This window comes from Typopeltis vanoorti, chromosome 21, assembly GCF_054136105.1.
Source record: "Typopeltis vanoorti isolate ZY-2024b chromosome 21, IOZ_Tvanoo_1.0, whole genome shotgun sequence".
Lineage (NCBI taxonomy): Eukaryota > Metazoa > Arthropoda > Arachnida > Uropygi > Thelyphonidae > Typopeltis > Typopeltis vanoorti.
Window position 1 is genome coordinate 30,551,270 of NC_143569.1, and position 19,217 is coordinate 30,570,486.

The window sequence follows — 19,217 nt, forward strand, 5'->3', positions numbered from 1 at the left end:
AATGGACCTCTTCTGCTATGAGACTAGTCATCACCCCAATCTACACCTCTTGGATGTCCACAACTGCTGGGTCAATGGCTCTCAAAGTATTCCATCCATCTGTGGAGGATATCCTTCTCAGTTGTTAAAAGTGCACCAACAGAGGCCTTAATTCCTCTTGCTGTGAATGATTTCCTCCCTCTAAGGTGACGGAAGGTCTTCCAGAATACTTTGTTTGCATTTGCATAGGATGAGTCTAATCTTTCTCCAAAGGATTCCCATGCCTCAGTGTACCGGAAACGCATCTCAGGTGACCTGACCCTAAGCCATGTTAGGTTATGCCTCCTTTTTTGTCTGGACAGCTTTTTGGACCTCTTGGTTCCACCAAGGTGTCCTTTTCTCACTGCCCGTTGCCATGCCAAGCCGCTTTCTGCCATAGCATGAGAGTGCAGAGGCTGTGACAGCTGTTCTGAACAGCTCCCACTCCTCCTCAACATCTGCAGTATGTCTGGGAATCTCTTTGAACCTGGAGGACATGTTATCTGTAAATTTCTTCCTCACGGCCTCATTTTCCAATGCCTCCCATTTCATGCGATCTACCAGTGTTGATGGTAACATTTGGTTTCTGTAGCCATAGAGTGTGGATAACAAGGTGGTGGTCATTTGACAGTTCTGCCCCTCTCTTCACACGAATGGCCAGCACTGAGAAAATTTTTTGTTTGCTTTAAAACTTTTTTAAATAGTGAAAGAGAAAACGTACTTGGAGCTTGCCATATGATTTTATAAAACATATTGTATCATAAACAGATTTGTTTCATAAAATAATGAATTTCATCTGTTCATAAACAAATCATTTTATTCGTTTATGAATGGATCATTTCATTAAAAATGCCTGTGGCAAGCTCACAGTTTATCCCTTTCGACATTTGCCATTTAAACCAAACAGCCAGCACATCATGTTGCTTGCTTGCTTTGCATAATAACAGGTTTCAGTTGTTTATGTTCAGCACTTCTAATTATATACTGTCCTAGCGCTGATCAAGTCCTGTACCAAGTAAAAAGCCATCTATGTATTCAAAGAATTGCACAAGTACAGGTAACCCTCGTATAACGCGGTCTAAAATTGTAGTAACCCTTGTTGAACACAGTCTACAAATTGTAGTAACCGCTTATCTTTCATATTTTTTTCACCGCGCAAATTAAAAATCAAATTTTATCTTCTTTAAATTTGTGTCTGCCTGTATCCCGCATGTAATTATAAGTAGCGAATTTATATTAGGGGAAATACCCTTTAGCACTCATTTATTGTTAAAAATTGTCCTCGTTTCTGCCAGGAAAGTGCATTAAAAATCATAAGCGTGTTCATGTCAAGCTGAACACTTTATTTTCTGGTGAGTTGTATACAATATGTAATGCTTGCTCTTTTGTGTAAAAAATTATTTTTATTGTAATGGCCACAAACTGCAACGAAAGAGAAAAACCAACATTGAAAACAAAATTAATTTCTCTCAAAGAAAAATATTCAAAATCTTGGATCGGTTGAAAAATGGAGAAAAAACAGTAGTTTTTGCAGGGACTTTGAATTTAAATGAATAAACAATTTGAACAATCAAACAAAATGAACATGAAATCCGAGGAAGTGTTTATTGCAGGGACAACGATGAGTGCAAAACGCATTGCTCGTGTACACGATATTCCTGTGGAAAAATGGAGAAATCTAATGATTTCGATAGAAGATTGCACCTCAAAAGAAAATTCCTATGGATGGAAATCTTATTAAACAAAAAGCTCTCAAAGTTTATAACCATTTATAGTGCAGACCAGGTGTTCAATGCTGATGAATCCAGGTTATATTGGAAAAAAGTGCAAAACACACTATATTTTGGAAAATGAAAGATCAGCTCCTGAATTCAAAGTTTCCAAAGATAGAATTACTCTACTCTTTTGTAGTAATGCATCAGGTGATTACATGACAAAACCAATGTTTATTAACTAATCCTCAAATCCTTGTGCTATGAAAGATTGAAATATGCAGTATTTTATTTTGCCTAAAACATTTATGCATTATGTGCAATGAAGTTTAAGGACAATTTGTAATTTTTATACTTTTTATACTATGTATTTGTTTCATAGTTTATATATTTTCTTAACTTACATGAATTACCTGAATTAAATAAAAATATATTTTTGTTGGATATGCGATTGTTGTTTATATAATTAGAAGGAAAAAAAACGATTTCGGAATATAACCCTACTTTTTCTATGTGATCTTAGACTCGCATAACGCGATTTATATAATGCGGCGTTTCTGCGGAACCTAACATCTGCATTATACGAGGGTTACCTGTATATCAAATTAACAATCATTCTTTAATTAAATATTCACCTAGATTTCTTTTAGCCTAGTTGAGCAGGGCTTCTCCATTGCCAAAAATATCTTTACTTTTTTTTTAGTTTAATATTAAATAAAGAGCATCATGAATTCAGATAACCTTTAGTTTAATATTAATGCTATTTATTTTTCAGCACCATTTTAAATAGAGTTATTGATGCTGTGGTTGATTCTCAGTTGAAAGCAGAAATTTCCCAACATGCACGAAAAAGTTAATCAACAGCAAGTAAATTAACTGATGAAATAGCAGTTATAACGAATTTATGACTTTTGAGTAAAGACTTTATGCTCCTTCATGGAGCCAAAGAAAAAATCCTGATATTTATGTACAGGAGAAATCACTGCAGTGAACCCCTGGGGACCATCAGAAGTGGTTTGTTTTAGTACAAGGTTTGCTGTAGTTTTAAAGAGAAAGAAAAAAACAGGCTGACATCCCTCCCTCCCAGGTTTAAAAAAAAAAAAAAAAAAATCCATTTCCTGGAAATGGATTTTTTTTTTTTTTTTGTCAATACCCAAAAAAGGTATTGACATTCATTTGGGCAGCTATAGTCTCTTGAATTTACCTCCCATCAAGCCTTAACAGTTCTCTTCGTATCCACCCACTCCAATTGTACATTTTCAAGGAAATGTACAATTGCTTGTCCACTCTTAATTACTATTGAACATCATCTTCTACTGTCAAGTGATAAATTTGGAAAAACCTATAGCTGAGATCATTAAACACAGGAAAGGATAGTAAACAGAACAAATAGCAGGAAATCACTTAAGAATAAAGAGCTAATAAGCTTCATTTTGGCAATGAAAACATTACTTAAATTAAGGGGATATTAAATCCCGCATAGTTTTAAAACCGAATAAGAAACTCAAAGATCAGAATCAGAGAGTTTCTTGCCGAATATAGTAAACTATAAAGTATCGGCGACACTAGCGTTAGCCAATGCAAGTGATCCTAGTACGTAGTACAATACCGGGCAGCTCGTTGCAAAGGTGGTAAAGTTCTGATCGCTATTCTTAGGTATTTTCCATAATGTAAAAACACATTTCCTATGAAATGTATGCTGTTATTACATTATCGAGGGAGGTCACTACCCAGACCGGTTTCAGCCTTTTTTGAGGCTTCATCAGTGGGTAGCTAGACCTAATACCGAAGTGTATAGCGAAAAGAACTTATGTACTCTGCGAACGAGTTTCCCAAACAGGTGCAACCATTAAGTTACTTAAGAATAAAACGAGCTGCCCGGTATTGTACTACGTACTAGGATCACTTGCATTGGCTAACGCTAGTGTCGCCGATACTTTATAGTTTACTATATTCGGCAAGAAACTCTCTGATTCTGATCTTTGAGTTTCTTATTCGGTTTTAAAACTATGCAGGATTTAATATCCCCTTAATTTAAGTAATGTTATTACATTATGGAGGGTAGTGACCTCCCTCCATAATGTAATAACAGCATACATTTCCTAGGAAATGTGTTTTTACATTATGGAAAATACCTAAGAATAGCGATCAGAACTTTACCACCTTTGACACAAGCTGCCCGGTATTGTACTATGTACTAGGATCACTTGCATTGGCTAACGCTAGTGTCGCCGATACTTTATAGTTTACTATATTCGGCAAGAAACTCTCTGATTCTGATCTTTGAGTTTCTTATTCGGTTTTAAAACTATGCGGGATTTAATATCCCCTTAATTTAAGCAGGAAATCATCTATTAACAACAAAAAAACACGAAAAATTGGCAGAATCATATATGAAGTGCACACATGAAACATGAAAAAGGTACATGTATAAAGAATAATGAGAGATGTATAAGAAAGAAGAGAATGAAATTATAAAAATGAAAATCCAGAATTCACAATTGAATTTCAAAATGTTATCTTAGATTAATGTCACTCTTCTTGATATCTTCAGAATGAACTAAATATATTGTGCAGTCTGTACTGTTAAAATCAAACATAGCCCTAAAACATTTTCAGTTAAGTCAACTCTATAATCGGTCCAGTTACAAAGAGGAAGAGGAGAAACACAAGTAATGAATACCTAGCCCTCATTAGTCAGCATAAGGACATGCATTTGCACAGCTAGTGTGAACAAGTCGTCTTTTTGTTTAGACAGAAATCTAATTATTGGCAGTGCATAAGTTGATATTATTTACTTAAAAATTAAAGGAAATACTGTACAGTATGCAGTACAGTTTGTGCACAAATAGTGAAGGCCATATAATACTGTGATGCACTATAACAAACTATGAAAGAATCCTGACTTAAGTCTTTTCTGGTGAAACATGCATATAAATTGGTCATCCACAGCAGTGTTATTTAATGAAATGAAACATATACTGTATGTTAATTGGAAAAAAACCCTTAATACTTCCAATATTTTGGCAAAGCCAAATTGCCACCTTCAAGGAACAAAGAACAAATTGACAAGCATGTCTGAAGCTAAAACAAGATAATTCCCCCCCCCCCCCCACACACACACACATTATGGCTATATAGGTAGGATAGGACAGCCAACCTCAGAATTACCGAACTCCTTGTCTCAGTATCTCCCATAATGCAAAGCACATCTCCTTGCAGACATCTATAATGCTATGCATTAAGGGAGGGGCCACGACCCAGACCGGTTTCAACCTTTATTGAGGTCTCGTCAGTGGGAGCCAGACCCAGAAGTGGTGATACTAAGGCAGAAGCAATGGAGAGGTCATATTTACTTATACGAGTTGCCAAAAGGTGTACCACCTTATTATTAAATTACTCTGAATTTAGAGAATGAAGTTGGAAGTTTATTTTCCACTTGTTAGACTATAATACATTTAGTTTAATCCTTTACACTTGGATAAAGAATTAAACTAAATTTATTATAGTAAGCAAACAATCCTTTATTCAAGTGTAAGCAAACAAACTTTGTTTGCTTACATTGGATAAAGGATTAAACTAAATTTATTATAGTCTAACCAAGTGGAAAGTGGCAACTCGTATAAGTAAATATGACCTCTCCATTGCTTCTGCCTTAGTATCACCATTTCTGGGTCTGGCTCCCACACGAGACTGCAATAAAGGTCGAAACTGGTCTGGGTTGTGGCCTTTCCCTTAATCCATAGCATCATACATGTTTGCAAGGAGGTTGCATCGCATTATGGGAGATATTGAGACAAGGAGTGATGAGAGCTTGGACCACCTTTACTACGAGTTGCCTCAGTCCTGGAAATACTTCAGACGCGAACTTTGTTTGCTTACACTTGAATAAAGGATTAAACTAAATTTATTATAGTCTAACCAAGTGGAAAATAAACTTCCAAAATATTTGAATTTGCTTTGGAGTAGGGTGGACTTTTTCTGCAGTATCTTGTGGCAGGTGTCCAAGGCATGATCAGCAAGCCCTGAGTGACTGTAGTGGTGGAACTGGTGTAGTCTTTGTGTTCAGTAATTCTGTGGTTGGCTGTCCTGCCTATTTGGCCACAATGTGAGGTTGTAATTTTCTTTGGATTTAGTGGGGGGTTGTAGGCATGGGCCAAGAAGGTGTTGCAAATGTATTCAAGTTCAGTGGAGAGGACATTATTATTTTGCTCTATTGTACAGGAATTTAATGATCCCATACTGTTGGGAGTGGAGTGACTTTGTGAATATATCGGCCTGTGTGTGTTGGTTTTCTGTAAACTGAGAATGCCAAGGACCCATCAGGTTGGCATGTAATTAAGGTGTCTAGGAAAGGAAATGTTTTTCTTTCTCCAAGGTGAATTGAATCTTGGGGATGCTGGTTATTAAGACATGTTAGGAAAGTGTTGAGCATCTCAGAGCTGTCTGGCCAAAAGAAAACTACATTGTCAGCATAGTGTAGTGAAGTGTTGATGTTTTTAATGTGTGAGGAGGTGTTACATGTTAAAAACTCTGTCACTTTAGGGCCAATATCGAAAACTAACACTCACATACTGACATAATAGTCAGTTTTGACATCTCATCTGTATTTGCTAATGTTCCTCTGAAAGGGCACCTTTGACCTTATCCAAGCATAATTTCATCCTGATATGTCAGCCTTAAGTTCACTAAGAAGTCAGGCTATTTTCTTTGGCAAAGAAAATTCTACAAAGAAATAGAGAGGACAGCTATGCGGTCACCATTTTCTTTCTTCCCTCCTAGGGAAGGGGGCAAACTACTTCATGGAAACTTGACAAAATAAAGCCTTAATCTTTATTAATAGAGATTAAGCAATGCTATCTTAATTAATCTGTTAGCAATGTTAACAATTTGTTCTCCATTTGGCCGTATGGCTTTGAGACTCTCAGCGCTTTCCTAAGTATCCTATACCTGTATCCTAGGATTCAATTCACCTTGGAGAAAGAAGGAAAAAAAACAGTTTTCCCATCCTAGACACCTTAATTATTCATCAACCTGATGAACCCTTGACATTGTCAATTTATAGAAACCGCATACACAGGCAGATACATTTGCCACAACAGTTCCCCCCACACACACACCCTTAACAATATGAAATCATTAAACCCTGTACAACAGAGTCAGTGAAAAGAGCTTACTGATAGTAATGCTCTTTTCACTGATACATAACACCTTTGCCAATGGCTAAAATTTCCATCAAATCCAAAGAGTATTAAAATTCTAAAACCAAACATTAAAATTCAAAGCGCTCTCCCCCCCCCCCCCTCCACAGAATAGACTACATCAAATCTGTTACCATCTCATATATCCAAGGTACATTTGAAAAACTAACAGAAATCCTAAAAAACTACAACCTTATAACTACTTACAGACCATATTAAAAATTTGTCATCTGTTATTTGATCCCCCAAAGACTGGCCACAGTCTCTAGACCTAGTATGTACTAAGTACCATGCAGTTACAAACTGTTCTGTTATGATCAAACAGGCAGGGCAGCCAACCTGATTTGCAGAACACAAAGACTACATCTGGTTCCACCACTACAGTCACTCAGGGCTTGCTGACCATGCCTTTGCACCCGCCACTAAATACTATAGAAAAAGGTTACCTTACTCTGCAGAAGCAAATTCAAATGTGAAAGACTGTTCTTGGAATTAGCTTCAGTCTTAAAGAACTACCCTAACGTTAATAAATATGGTTGTGTGAAACTGTCTCAAATATAGGAAGCACTGATCCTGAGAACTTCAGTCCAAAAGCCAAGAACATCCAGCCCAGCCTGCTAGGGGCACTATTTTATGACTTTAGACATGCTTTTGTTTGATTTTGCTGAAATATTGGAAGTATTTAGTTTCTTCTAATTAATATACACTATACACTGTTAATTTCTTTAAATAATACCATTATGGCAAGTCTCATAGAACCAGTACAGTTTTTAAGCTCACTATTACAAAGAGTAAAATTTTGAAACCTTCACAATAATGAACTGAATTTCCTAGCAAATGATATTACAATCAGTAGAGAAAGGAAAGTGGGAAATCATACTTCAACAACCAACAGAATACAAAGGATTGTGCAGGCGGCGTTGGTGAATAAGCTACTCTAAACTTGTGTTCCCCATTTTATTGTTATTGTGAGTGTTTTTCATCAAAATTAATCATCAAATGGAAACCGTAAACAGCGGGTACTGAGGAGCGGAATACTTCTGCACAACCTGTAAGCACTTATAGTGCATTAAATCAGCTATCTTTCCAATTCTAAATCAGCCACATGTAAGTGCCCACTATATCTACCGTACGCAGCAAAGATTGCGACAACAAAAGCGAATGAGCACACCATGTCTCGCCTGCGATCTCTGCCGACAAACCTATTACATTCTGCAGCTGCAAAAACTGGTATCACAGATAGAAAAAAGGATATGTTCTGTGAGTTCTGCTGCCACTGGCTGCACGCTTCCTGCGCCAAAATAGTTGAATCTGCACAAAAGCTATTTATCTAACTTAACCAGCCGTTTTTCTGTTTGCTGTGCCTCCCTTCAGTAAAACAACTTCCGAACATGGAAAAGGTGTCAAAAACCTCGAACACATATGCTTTGAACGAAACTTTTACCTCCAAAATACATGTAGTGGAAGCTAAGCTCGAACAAATTGATGACCAGTGCAACTCAAGCTCACCTTTGCCCGTGAATGAACTTCACAACCTAATCACATGAATGGTAAACTACCTGATGGAGGCAAAAAAAAAAAAATTCAATGCCATAATTTTGAAATTTCTGATGAAAAACGGAAAATTATTAAAAGAGGACATCAACAAACTAGCTGAGGAATGCATCATTGACTAAGAATATCGTCAGGTGGCATCATTTTGGGCCTATAAATAAAAGTTAGGATGGATTGAACTTTCCACGCTTAGTAAAAATGCGACATGCCTACAACAACAAGTTCAGAGATACTTGTCCCCCAATCGCACATACATGTCCAACTTTATTTATTATTTGCATAAAGGGAACAAGGATGCATGTTGGAAGACAACTCGAAGAGAAATGTCAAAATGGTGACAACAGTTGGATCATCGACTACACACCAGTTATGTTGGTGCAAAAACCAAGTGATACCACTAGCAGCCACCATGGAGATCAGTATGCAGGAAATGCGCAAGACCCTTGCTGCCAAACACGACTCACAAAACTCTACATAACCACTTCACCAACTTCCATGGCCTAAACGCCAACCTTAATAGTGTCCACTACCATCTTCAGTCTACCAAATCCCCACCATCTCACATTCTGGCAGAAACTCAAATCTCACCTTCCTCAGCACTATTTATCTCAACCTTCCAAACTACTCACAGTTTAACAACTTTCGACCCTACATCTACTTCTGCCCTACATCTGCTCGGAAAGCACCCAACTTTGACCTTCTGGTTGAAAATATCCCTTCCCCACTCAGTCAAATTCATTTGCTGTCTCTATTGCTCCTCCAATACAACCAACCACTCTGAGCTCTTTAATATTGATTTTCTCCAATCCCACTTTCCTAACAATGAAATTATTCTCCTAGGAGATATTAATGTCCATAACACCAGTTGGCTTTCCTCCTCCAGTTGTACAGATCTTGCAGGCAGATAAATGACCTTACACAACTTGTCCAGAATCCAGATAACCCCAACCACTCCCTAAACACCCTGGATCTCTTCCTCACCAATAACCCCTCCAAATACACAGTGAAAGTAGTGAGCCCCCCCCCCCCCCCAGTAATTCTGACCACGATCTAGTGCTCATCTCCTCACCCACGCAACAATGCTTACACAGACACCCCCATACAAGAGTAGTTTGGCATTATAACAATGCCGAGTGGGATAGCCTCTGCAACTTCTATGCCACATTCCCATGACTGGGCTGTTGCTTCTGGCCTTCCAACCCAAACACGCACTGAACTTATTACCAAAGTAATCCTCACCAGCATGGAAACAGTTTCCACACACTACACTGAACTGCCATTCCCTAACTAAACCCTGGGTCTCCAAAAGTTGTGCTAAGGCTGTACGGATGAAACACCAGACATACTGTAACTGGTTGAAATTAAGAACTCGTCCTCCTTTAGAGCTTATACCGAAGCCCAAAATAGATGCAAAAGAAAAAAAAAAAAACGATGCTTCCAAAACACAGTTCTAAAAAGCAGGAAACTAGCAGCCTGCCCAAACACCAGACGAGCCTTTTGGTCTCTCGCCAAAGCAATTGGTTATAACTTCTGCCCAACACTATTCCCACCCTTATCATACCCAGATGGCTCTCTTGCATCATCACCTGCAGAAAAAGCCAATCTTCTGGCTTCACACTTTGCTTCCTGTCTAAATTCCCAACTCTTACACTACCTTGAAGCCAACTACCAGTATGTATTCTGTCGCTGCCGATCAACAGGAGAGCTGCTTACATATGTCATGGAGAAGTTTGCCGAATCTCAAGTGGTTGCACTTGATATCTCCAAAGTCTTTGACCAGGTCTGGCACAAAGGCTTATTAAGCAAACTACCATCATTTGGTCTGACTCAGGACTTCTGTAGTTGGATTGGCAGCTTTTTGTCTGGATGCACACTGTGTGTGTGTGTGTGTGTGTGTGATGGTGGATGGCTCACTATCCTCTCACCATTCATTTAATGCTGGGGTTCCACAAGGTTCTGTCCTCTCACCAGTCCTCTTCCTGCTATATATCAATGACCTACTTCAGTTGACCTCCAACCTAATACACTTTTGCAGAAGACAGCATACTACACTCCTCACTTTCATTTGATAAACCTTACCCTACACAACTCATCTCAACCTCCACCACCCTCAATTTCAATTTCCAAGCCATCCTGCAATGGGGTTCAGATAACTCATCAATTTCAATGCTAATAAAACTCAGTTCTGTCCTATTTCCCATAAAAAAAAAAAAAAAAAAAAAAAAAAAAAAAACATATTTTCCTTTTTGACGACACCCAAATTTCCAGACAGTTTGAGATATCTCTCTTCTTGGAATTATCCTCGAATCAAATCTCTCCTGGCATAAACACATCACAACCATTGCATCCTCAGCTTCAAAAAAAACTAGGATTTCTCTTTCACCCAAGACGTTACTTCACCCCTGAACAGCTGTTAACCTTATACAAATTCGCCCAGCTATTGAATACTGCTCTCACATATGGGGTGAAGCCTCTAAAAGCTCTCTCAAAATGCTCGACTCAATACAGAGGAGAGCAATTAGACTTATTAATGACCCATCTCCTACCAACTCACTTCCCCCCACTTTCGCAGACGTTTGGTTTCTGCAATATGTATATTCTACAAATATTTCCATGGGAAATGCTCATCTGAAATAACATCAGTAATTCCTCCACTCAGTACTAAGCTCATTGGAACACATGCAGCTGCTGCTCAACATCCCTTCATAGTACACCTAGAAACAAACAGAACAAGTTTCTTTTCTTCCTCCTTCATCCCTACAACTACTGCACTGTGGAACAGTCTCCCCCCCCCCCTTCTGTGTTTCCAAAGAAATACAATTTAGTCATTTAAAGCTTAAGGGTCAAAGCTATATAACTGAGAGGAGACCTCCACATAGCCTTTAAAGGAATGCGGAGAACCGATCATGGCTTCTGACCTAATGTCCAATTCTCACCTACTCATGGTGCACCCTGTTGGGTATCTACCTGGATACTGAACGAACGAGGATGGGCTGGTAATATGGGATTTACCCAACCAAATTGTATTCTTATTGGCTTAAACCAATATACAAAATGATGGTACAACATGACAAAATTTCATTCCGGCTGGGGCATAGCCAGGTTAAACAAGGCCCTACTGGAACAAATCTGAAAGCACACCCCACTTCAACATCACTAGAGTTAAAGATCGGTACTATCAACATGAGAAGCCTGAATGGCAAAGAAATGGAGCTAGCTGAGGAATTAGATAAGTACCAGATTCGCATAATAGGGGTGACTGAAACCAAAAAAGACCAAAACTGGTGAGATCTTTCTGAGCAATAAATACAAAATGTTATATTCAGGCAATGACAATCAAGGAAAAGAAGGAGTAGCCATAGTATTCAACACAAAATATGAGGCTAATCTTATTGAATGGCAGGCAGTCTCAAGTAGAGTAATGTGGGCAAATATGAGAATGGGGAACTGGACAATGAGACTTATTTGTGCCTATGGTCCCACAGAAGGTTCTACTAAGGTAGAAGTGGGGGAATTTTTTAATGCTTTAGAGCAGGGGTTCCCAACCCTATACCAGCAGGCACCATGGTGCCTGTCGACCAATTTGTGTGTGCCCACCGCTGTTCAACCAAGTGCCGTATAGTTTGAAATAATCACGCAACAATTCTTGGCATGCTATATGACGCATGCGTTAATGACACATGGCGAGTATTAAACGCATACAATGTAAAGTAGACGCGCATTCGAAGTTGTTCATTCCAGTTTAAGAACTGGAATATCATATTCTTCTAATTATGAAGCACTGGTCAATGAAATGCAATGCCAAAGATCACACTAACTTATATATATATATTTAAATTTTTATATAATGTAAACTTTTAAGTAATAAAACGTTTAATTATAATGTAAACTTTGTATGTATTCATTTAACAAAAGAATTGAAAAAATTTGCTTGAAAAAATAGATGGTGCCCGTCGCCCTATCGGTATTTTAGAATGTGCTCTAAGAAACAAAAAGGTTGGGAACCCCTGCTTTAGAGAAAGCAACTGACATAATGAAAAAGGAAAAGTTGGTCCTTGTTGGGGATCTAAATAGCAGAGTAGGAAATGGTTGTCAGACAAAAATATTTTGGAAAAATTTGGAGAACAGAGCAAAGCTAATAATAATGGCAAATACCTGTTGGATTTCTGCTCAGGACATGGGCTGGTTATTACTAACACCATGTTCCAACATGAAAATGTGCACAAATTCACATAGAGAGAAGAGGCAAGGAATAAGAAAAGTCTCATTGACTATGTTATTGTTGATAATGATATTTCTCCCTGGTGCAGGACACCAGAGTGTACAGAGGATTTGAAATTGGAAGTGATCACTATTTAGTCTTGAGCAGGATAATTCAATTTCATATTGAAAAGAATGACATGTAAGAAAGTTTTAAAGCGAATAAAAGTTGAGCAATTCTCAGATGTGAACTGTAGACTAAAATACACAAAGATTATTGAAGAAAAAATGAAAGAGTTTGAGAGCAGCAACCAAACCTTGGAGATTCAGTGGCAAGCCTTGAATAAAACATTGATTGATTCAGCCAGAGACGTATGTGGTGAGGTTGTCTGCAAGGATAGAAAGATTAGAACTCCATGGTGGACACAGGAAGTTAAAGAGGCAGTGAAGGAAAAGAAGAAAGCATATCAAAAGTTCCTGGCAAATAAGTCAGCTTGTGCTCTTAGAAAATACAGATACAAATGTAAGAAAGCTAAACACTGTGTAAAACTAGCTAAACAAAAGTAATGGCAGGACTTTGCCAAGAACATAGAAAATAAATATCAAGAAGTGGTAAGATATTCTGGCGGTTGTTGAAGAAGCTTAGAAATGGAGGAAAGAGTGCTGTAAAAGGAGTTAGAGATGATAAAGGTGACATGAAAATGGGAGAAAAAGATATCCTTGAAGTATAGAGTAATTACTTCGGAAAATTGCTAAATGAAACAAGCAATGATAGCACAGTAGTAAAAAACAGGCATACAATCAGGAATACATATCCATACTTGAAATAGAAAAAGCCTTCAAAGGCTTGAACTGTTGAAAGGCAGCAGGAGTAGATTTTATTCGACCAGAAATGCTGAAGTATGGTGTATAAAAATCTTACAGTGCCTGCTAAATAGTTCAGAAGGCCTGGGCAGAGGGGCAAATTTCTGATGATTGTAGTAGAGCCCTCATAGTACCCATATATAAAAAAGGAAATAAAACTGAATGTGAGAATTACAGAGGTATTTCCCTACTGAGTATTCCTGACAAGATTTATGGAAGCATACTTGAGAAACGGTTGAGAAGAATTGTGGAAGAAAAGCTTGGTGAAGAACAAGCTGGATTCGGGCCAAATAGATGTCAGGATCAGATCTTCATTTACGACAAATAGTTAAGAAAGCTTGAGAATATAACAAAGACCTATATTTAAGTTTTGTCGATCTGGAAAAGGCATATGACAAGTTGCCAAGAGAGAAGCTATTTGATACACTGCAGTTATATGGTGTTAATGGGGCATTGTATCAAGCAAGTCTTAGTCTTTATTTGAGTTGTAAGTCAGCAGTTGAATTGAAGGAAGTACAGGAAGATGGTTTAATATTAAATCTGGTGTGAGACAAGGATGTACATTATCCCCTCTGTTATTCATTATCTATATGGATCACATTATAAAGGAAAGTGCTATTAAACACGATATCAAAATTGGAAAAGTTAATGTCAGCTCTTTGCTTTATGCGGATGATGTTATACTTCTAAATAAATCCGCTACAAGTGTGCAAGATTCCCTGATTAAAATGAATAACTGTTGTAATAGATATGGCATGAAGGTCCGCAATAAAAAGATAAAGACGATGAAAATAGGCAGAATCATTGAAAATATCAACTTCCCTGTGAACGGAGAATCTGTGGAACAAGTAAAACATTTCTGCTAGTTAGGCATGATTTTTAGTGAAGATGGTAAATTAAATATGGAATAGACTACAGAATCAACAAAGCTGGTATGGTAGGAAGTCCAATTGAATAAATTCATATGGAATAAGAAAGAAATTAGTCAGAAAACGAAATTAGCTGTATACAAGACAGTGTTCAAACCAGTTTTAACTTATGGATCTGAGAGCTGGGTCAGAAGTAAACCACTTGATAAACGACTAGAGACCGCAGATATGAGAGTCCTGAGAAAGATTAGAGGCGTGAACAGATGGCATCAATGGCAATATCATATTAAAAACGAGGATATTAGGAAAGAACTTGACATGGTCAGCATCCAGGAATGCGTTAGCAGAGCTAATCTCATGTGGTATGGTCACTTAAATAGAATGGGCGAGGAAAGATTAACAAAACAAGTGTTGTCTGCCAGGCTGCCAGGAAAACGACCCAGAGGAAGACCAAGATATAGGTTGATTGATACTGTACAAAGTGCCTTAGATGATAGAAATATGAGATCTGAGTTGGACTCTTGACATGTAACAGACTGATTGGGCGGAAAATTGTAGATAGGAAGTTAGTAATGATGTCATTTTTTTCATGTAGTAATGTCATATCCTGTACACCCCTTGAGGGTACATGGCAGGAATTTGATGATGATGATGATTGATGAAGTTTAAAGAACATATTGCTAAGGTTGCCCATTAGATTACTTTAACAAGTAGAGATAAGGAAGTTGTAATTCTTCTTTATAAGGTCTTGATATACCCACATCTGGATTACTGTGCTAATGTCTGGTCCCCTGGGTTTCTTGGGGATGAGGAAATAGTGGAGAGGATTCAGAGGTGAGTGGCCTGTGGAATGTTCCCTATTAGGATAGATTGAAAGGTGTGTGGATTCTTTTTCTGCTATCAACCAGAAGTGTTGATAGCAGAAAAAGAAGGGATATGATATAAACATTTAAATTGCTTAAAGGATTTTATAGGATAGATGCAGGGGAAAGGTTTCAGCACTTGGCTAGAGGGACCAGAACAAGTGGTCATCCCTGGAAGTTGAATAAAGGTGTGATTAGTAGGGATGTGAGGACTAGAATTTTTGCTTGGAGAGTGGTGAATCAGTTGTCAAAATCAGTTGAGTGCTTTTTCTATTAATGGATACAAGGAGAGTTATGACAGATTGTGTGGATAGTTTGGGTCTTCCACGATGAGTCTTTGGATCCATGGAGGTGCCTGTATAAGAATAATAATAATAAAATCAAAAAAAAAAAAAAAAAAAAACTATGAAAATAGGCAGTAACATAGAATACTTCCAGATATTTTGAATGGAGAGACTATAGAACAAGTAAATATTTCAGCTATTTAGGCACAATTTATAGTGAAGATGGTATGTTAAATCTAGAAATAGACATCAGCATAAGCAAAGCTGGTACGGTGTGGACGGTTCCATGAAAATTAACTGAAAACAGTTAATTTTGATTAACATAATTAATCAAAAAAATAATTTTTTTGCAAACTATTGTTTAAAAGTGTTCGTTAACAATACCTAATGTTACTCAAGATAGAGACAACATATTGATGTAATAATTGTTTTGTTGTATTTTAGAACAAATTTTCTCTAAGTATACATACTGCTTCATTGTGTTAATAAGGGAAGAAAAAAATTATCACACATCTAATATATATATAAAGGGATATCATGCTAAGCTTCAACTGCATCACAATTTAATCCAATAAAAACTGCAGTTCTTTTTGATAAATACACTTCATGTCTTATAATTCATTTCTCTATTAACTGTTCTCTATTTGATTATTTGTAGTTTCTGCAAATTGTGATTTTGCGACAGATTGCCCTTTGATGAATTGATTTTTTGAGGAACAACTGCCTTTCGATTAACTGTTTTTCGGTTTATCTGATTAATTATTTTTTTTTTTTGATAAATTGTTTTCAATGAATTTTCTTGATACTGGTGGGGAGCCAGTTGGATAAATGTATATAGAATAAGAGAGAAATTAGCCAGAACACTCAACTAGCAGTATACAAGACAGTATTGAAACCAGTTTTATTTTAGAGATCTGAGAGTTGGGTTTGAAATAAAGAACTTTATCAAGAATTAGAGATTACAGATATGAGTTCTTAGAAAAATTTGAGGCTTGAACAGATGGTATCAATGGCAGAATCATATTAAAAATGATGACGTGTGTATTTAAGAATGTGTTAACATGACAAATCTGAAGTGGTATGGTCACTTAAATAGAATAGGAGAGGAAAAGATTTGTTGCCAAGATATCAGAAAAAAGACCCAGAGGAAGACGAAGGTCCAGATGTATTGATTTAGTTAAATGATCTAGATAAAACAATATTGGAGTGCCCACAAGTAATAGTCTAATCTGGAGGAAAATTGTTGATAGAAGATTATTAATAATGTAGTGCTGTCATAGTAGCCTGAACACACCTTGAGAGTACATCTCAAGAAAGTAGTAATGATGAACTAGTTGTTTACTGTTCTCATAGATTATGTATTCAATATTAAATCAAGTATTGTGTAAATGTTAGTGCAGTAAGATGAAAATGTCAATTAAATTTTAAAGAAATAGTGAAGAAGCATAGTAATAATGTAAAATTGGTGTATGAATATAGTTTCTCCCACCCAGTCAGCCATTTCCGCCATAGGTAATGAAAAATTCTCGAGAAAATTAAAACAAGTGATGAGGACGTTACAGTGAAGAAAGGAAGAGAACTAATTGTAAATGGAAAGACTTGTTACTACAGATAAAAGAAAAACAGATGAACGGTGATACAATTCCATTAAATATAGTTGTGACTGTGCAAAGTAGATTTTTGATGATCTGAATGCTAGAGTATCCTCAACTAATGATATGTGGCCTTTATCATTTCCGTGCTTACACTTTTCCTGAGGCAGACGAGGTAGTAGAGTACTCTGACCCCCCCCCCCCCCTACATTGGTACTAATTTTTGCTTCCCCCCCCCCCCCCCCAAGCTAGAGCCCTGTGTGCATAAGTATGGACCTGGCCTTTATTAAAGCCAGCAAAAGAGTGTTTGATTTTTTAGGAAAAGATCTAACAAACTTTTGCTTTATTAATTGGCAGCCTCTCAAGGAGAGGCTGCCAATTAATTTCAGTTCATCTGAGGACTTGTGGAGTTTTCAGATTATTTAATCCTTAGTCAGTCCACGGTAGTGATACTAATGTGCTTTATGTTTACATCCTTTTATGAATAGAATTCACATTTTAAAAAAAAAAGCAAGTAAGGCGCCTTTATTTCTTTGAAGCTGGCTTACTTGGTTTTGACAGACTTAATATGATAATGGGAAAAAGGTAATATGTTATGAATTTTGATGCTTACATTTGACATTTCATTGCTATGTTTTTAAGCTGTTAAATTTTATAAGTGAAATAACTTCAGGGCAAATTGTGTTGGTTTTAAATTATTTCATCTTATTGAGACAGTGGCTGAACAGAATTTGAATGTTGAAAGTTTTTCACTTGGTTATGCTATAAACAAACAGACATGGATATCATTATACATGTCTGTAAGGATATATGCTTTGCATTATGGGATACTAAGGCAAGTGATGTGAAGTCATTAACCTCTATATATGAGTTGCCCAGTCATGAAGTTACTTCGCGTGCAAACTCTATTTGCTTACACTTGGACAAAGGATTAAACCAAGAATATAATTTCTTGGCATCTTTAATTTATGGAATTTAAATGTGTGTTTAGTACTTAAGAATAATATTTTTATAGTTTCTTGGTTTTTAATTTTAGTGTTCCTTAGGAGACCTTACCACCACTGGAACAGGCCCAAATAAAAAGACTGCAAAACGAAATGCAGCTGAAGCAATGCTGCAAGTAATGGGTTATTCTAAACCAACAACACAATCAGGAAAACCCCCACTAAAAACTTCTGGACTTGAGGTTTGTTTCAGTCAGTTGTTTATTATTTTCTTCATTCTGCTGTGTTTGAAATAGATACATATTTACTGTATGTATAATCCCCCCCTCCCATCACAGTCATTCATTATTATTGATGTCATCATGTAAATAATACTACTTCTGTTGCTTTTTCACTTGAGATTCAATGAAGTGTGTAATGGCATACACAAAAAGTCAGCAATATATAAACAGCTCACAGTACTTCTTGAATATGTTCTTAATATAACTGTTATCCTGTGCTGTTGGTCACCAATGAATGAATGAATGAATGAATGCATGCTAATAGAATAAAAATAAGATTTTTTTATGTGATTTCCACCCACACAAGTTTAAACCTAAAGTGCTATGAGTGAGTTATTGTACTTTTGTGCAATAGACCATAGTGATATTGTTCTGTAGTACAGTAATATTGTAGGATAAGTGGGCTAAGGATTTTTCCCCTGTTTTTATTACTTATATATATATTTATTCTTATTATTTTGCTCTAGAAACCAGACCAAAAATGGAAATTTTTTTTTTCTGCGAGTTATTTCAGACCTGCAACAAAGTGGAACAGTGACCTCACACTGGACAGCAAAATTTATCTCAAACCTAAGGACAAAAACATCTTTGCCCATTCTTGAATTTGTACCTGCAGCCTGTCAGTTGGAGAGCAGCTATGTTAACTGTTCAGCCAAAAAGGCTGGCAAATTTTTTAGCATTGCTTGATGCATCCATGAGAATGCTAATAGTGTTAATAATGTCTTTAATACTAATTTAGGTAAAATAAAATGAAATGAAGAAATAGAATGGCTTAATATAAAAACGATACTAAATACAGCAGCAAATGAAAACTTTGGAAAGACCAAAAAAAATC

The 19,217-nt window shown here is 36.8% G+C and overlaps 1 protein-coding gene across 4 annotated transcripts in view; it reads left to right on the forward strand.

Moving 5' to 3' along the window:
- stau (double-stranded RNA-binding protein Staufen) overlaps window positions 1–19,217 on the forward strand; it is a 228,576-nt gene that overhangs the window by 93,346 nt on the left and 116,013 nt on the right. For all 4 annotated transcript variants that reach the window (XM_090410841.1, XM_090410838.1, XM_090410840.1 and 1 more), the window contains exon 6: window positions 18,194–18,343. In XM_090410841.1, coding sequence (XP_090266967.1) covers window positions 18,194–18,343 — 150 coding nt within the window. The remainder of the gene's footprint in view (window positions 1–18,193; window positions 18,344–19,217) is intronic.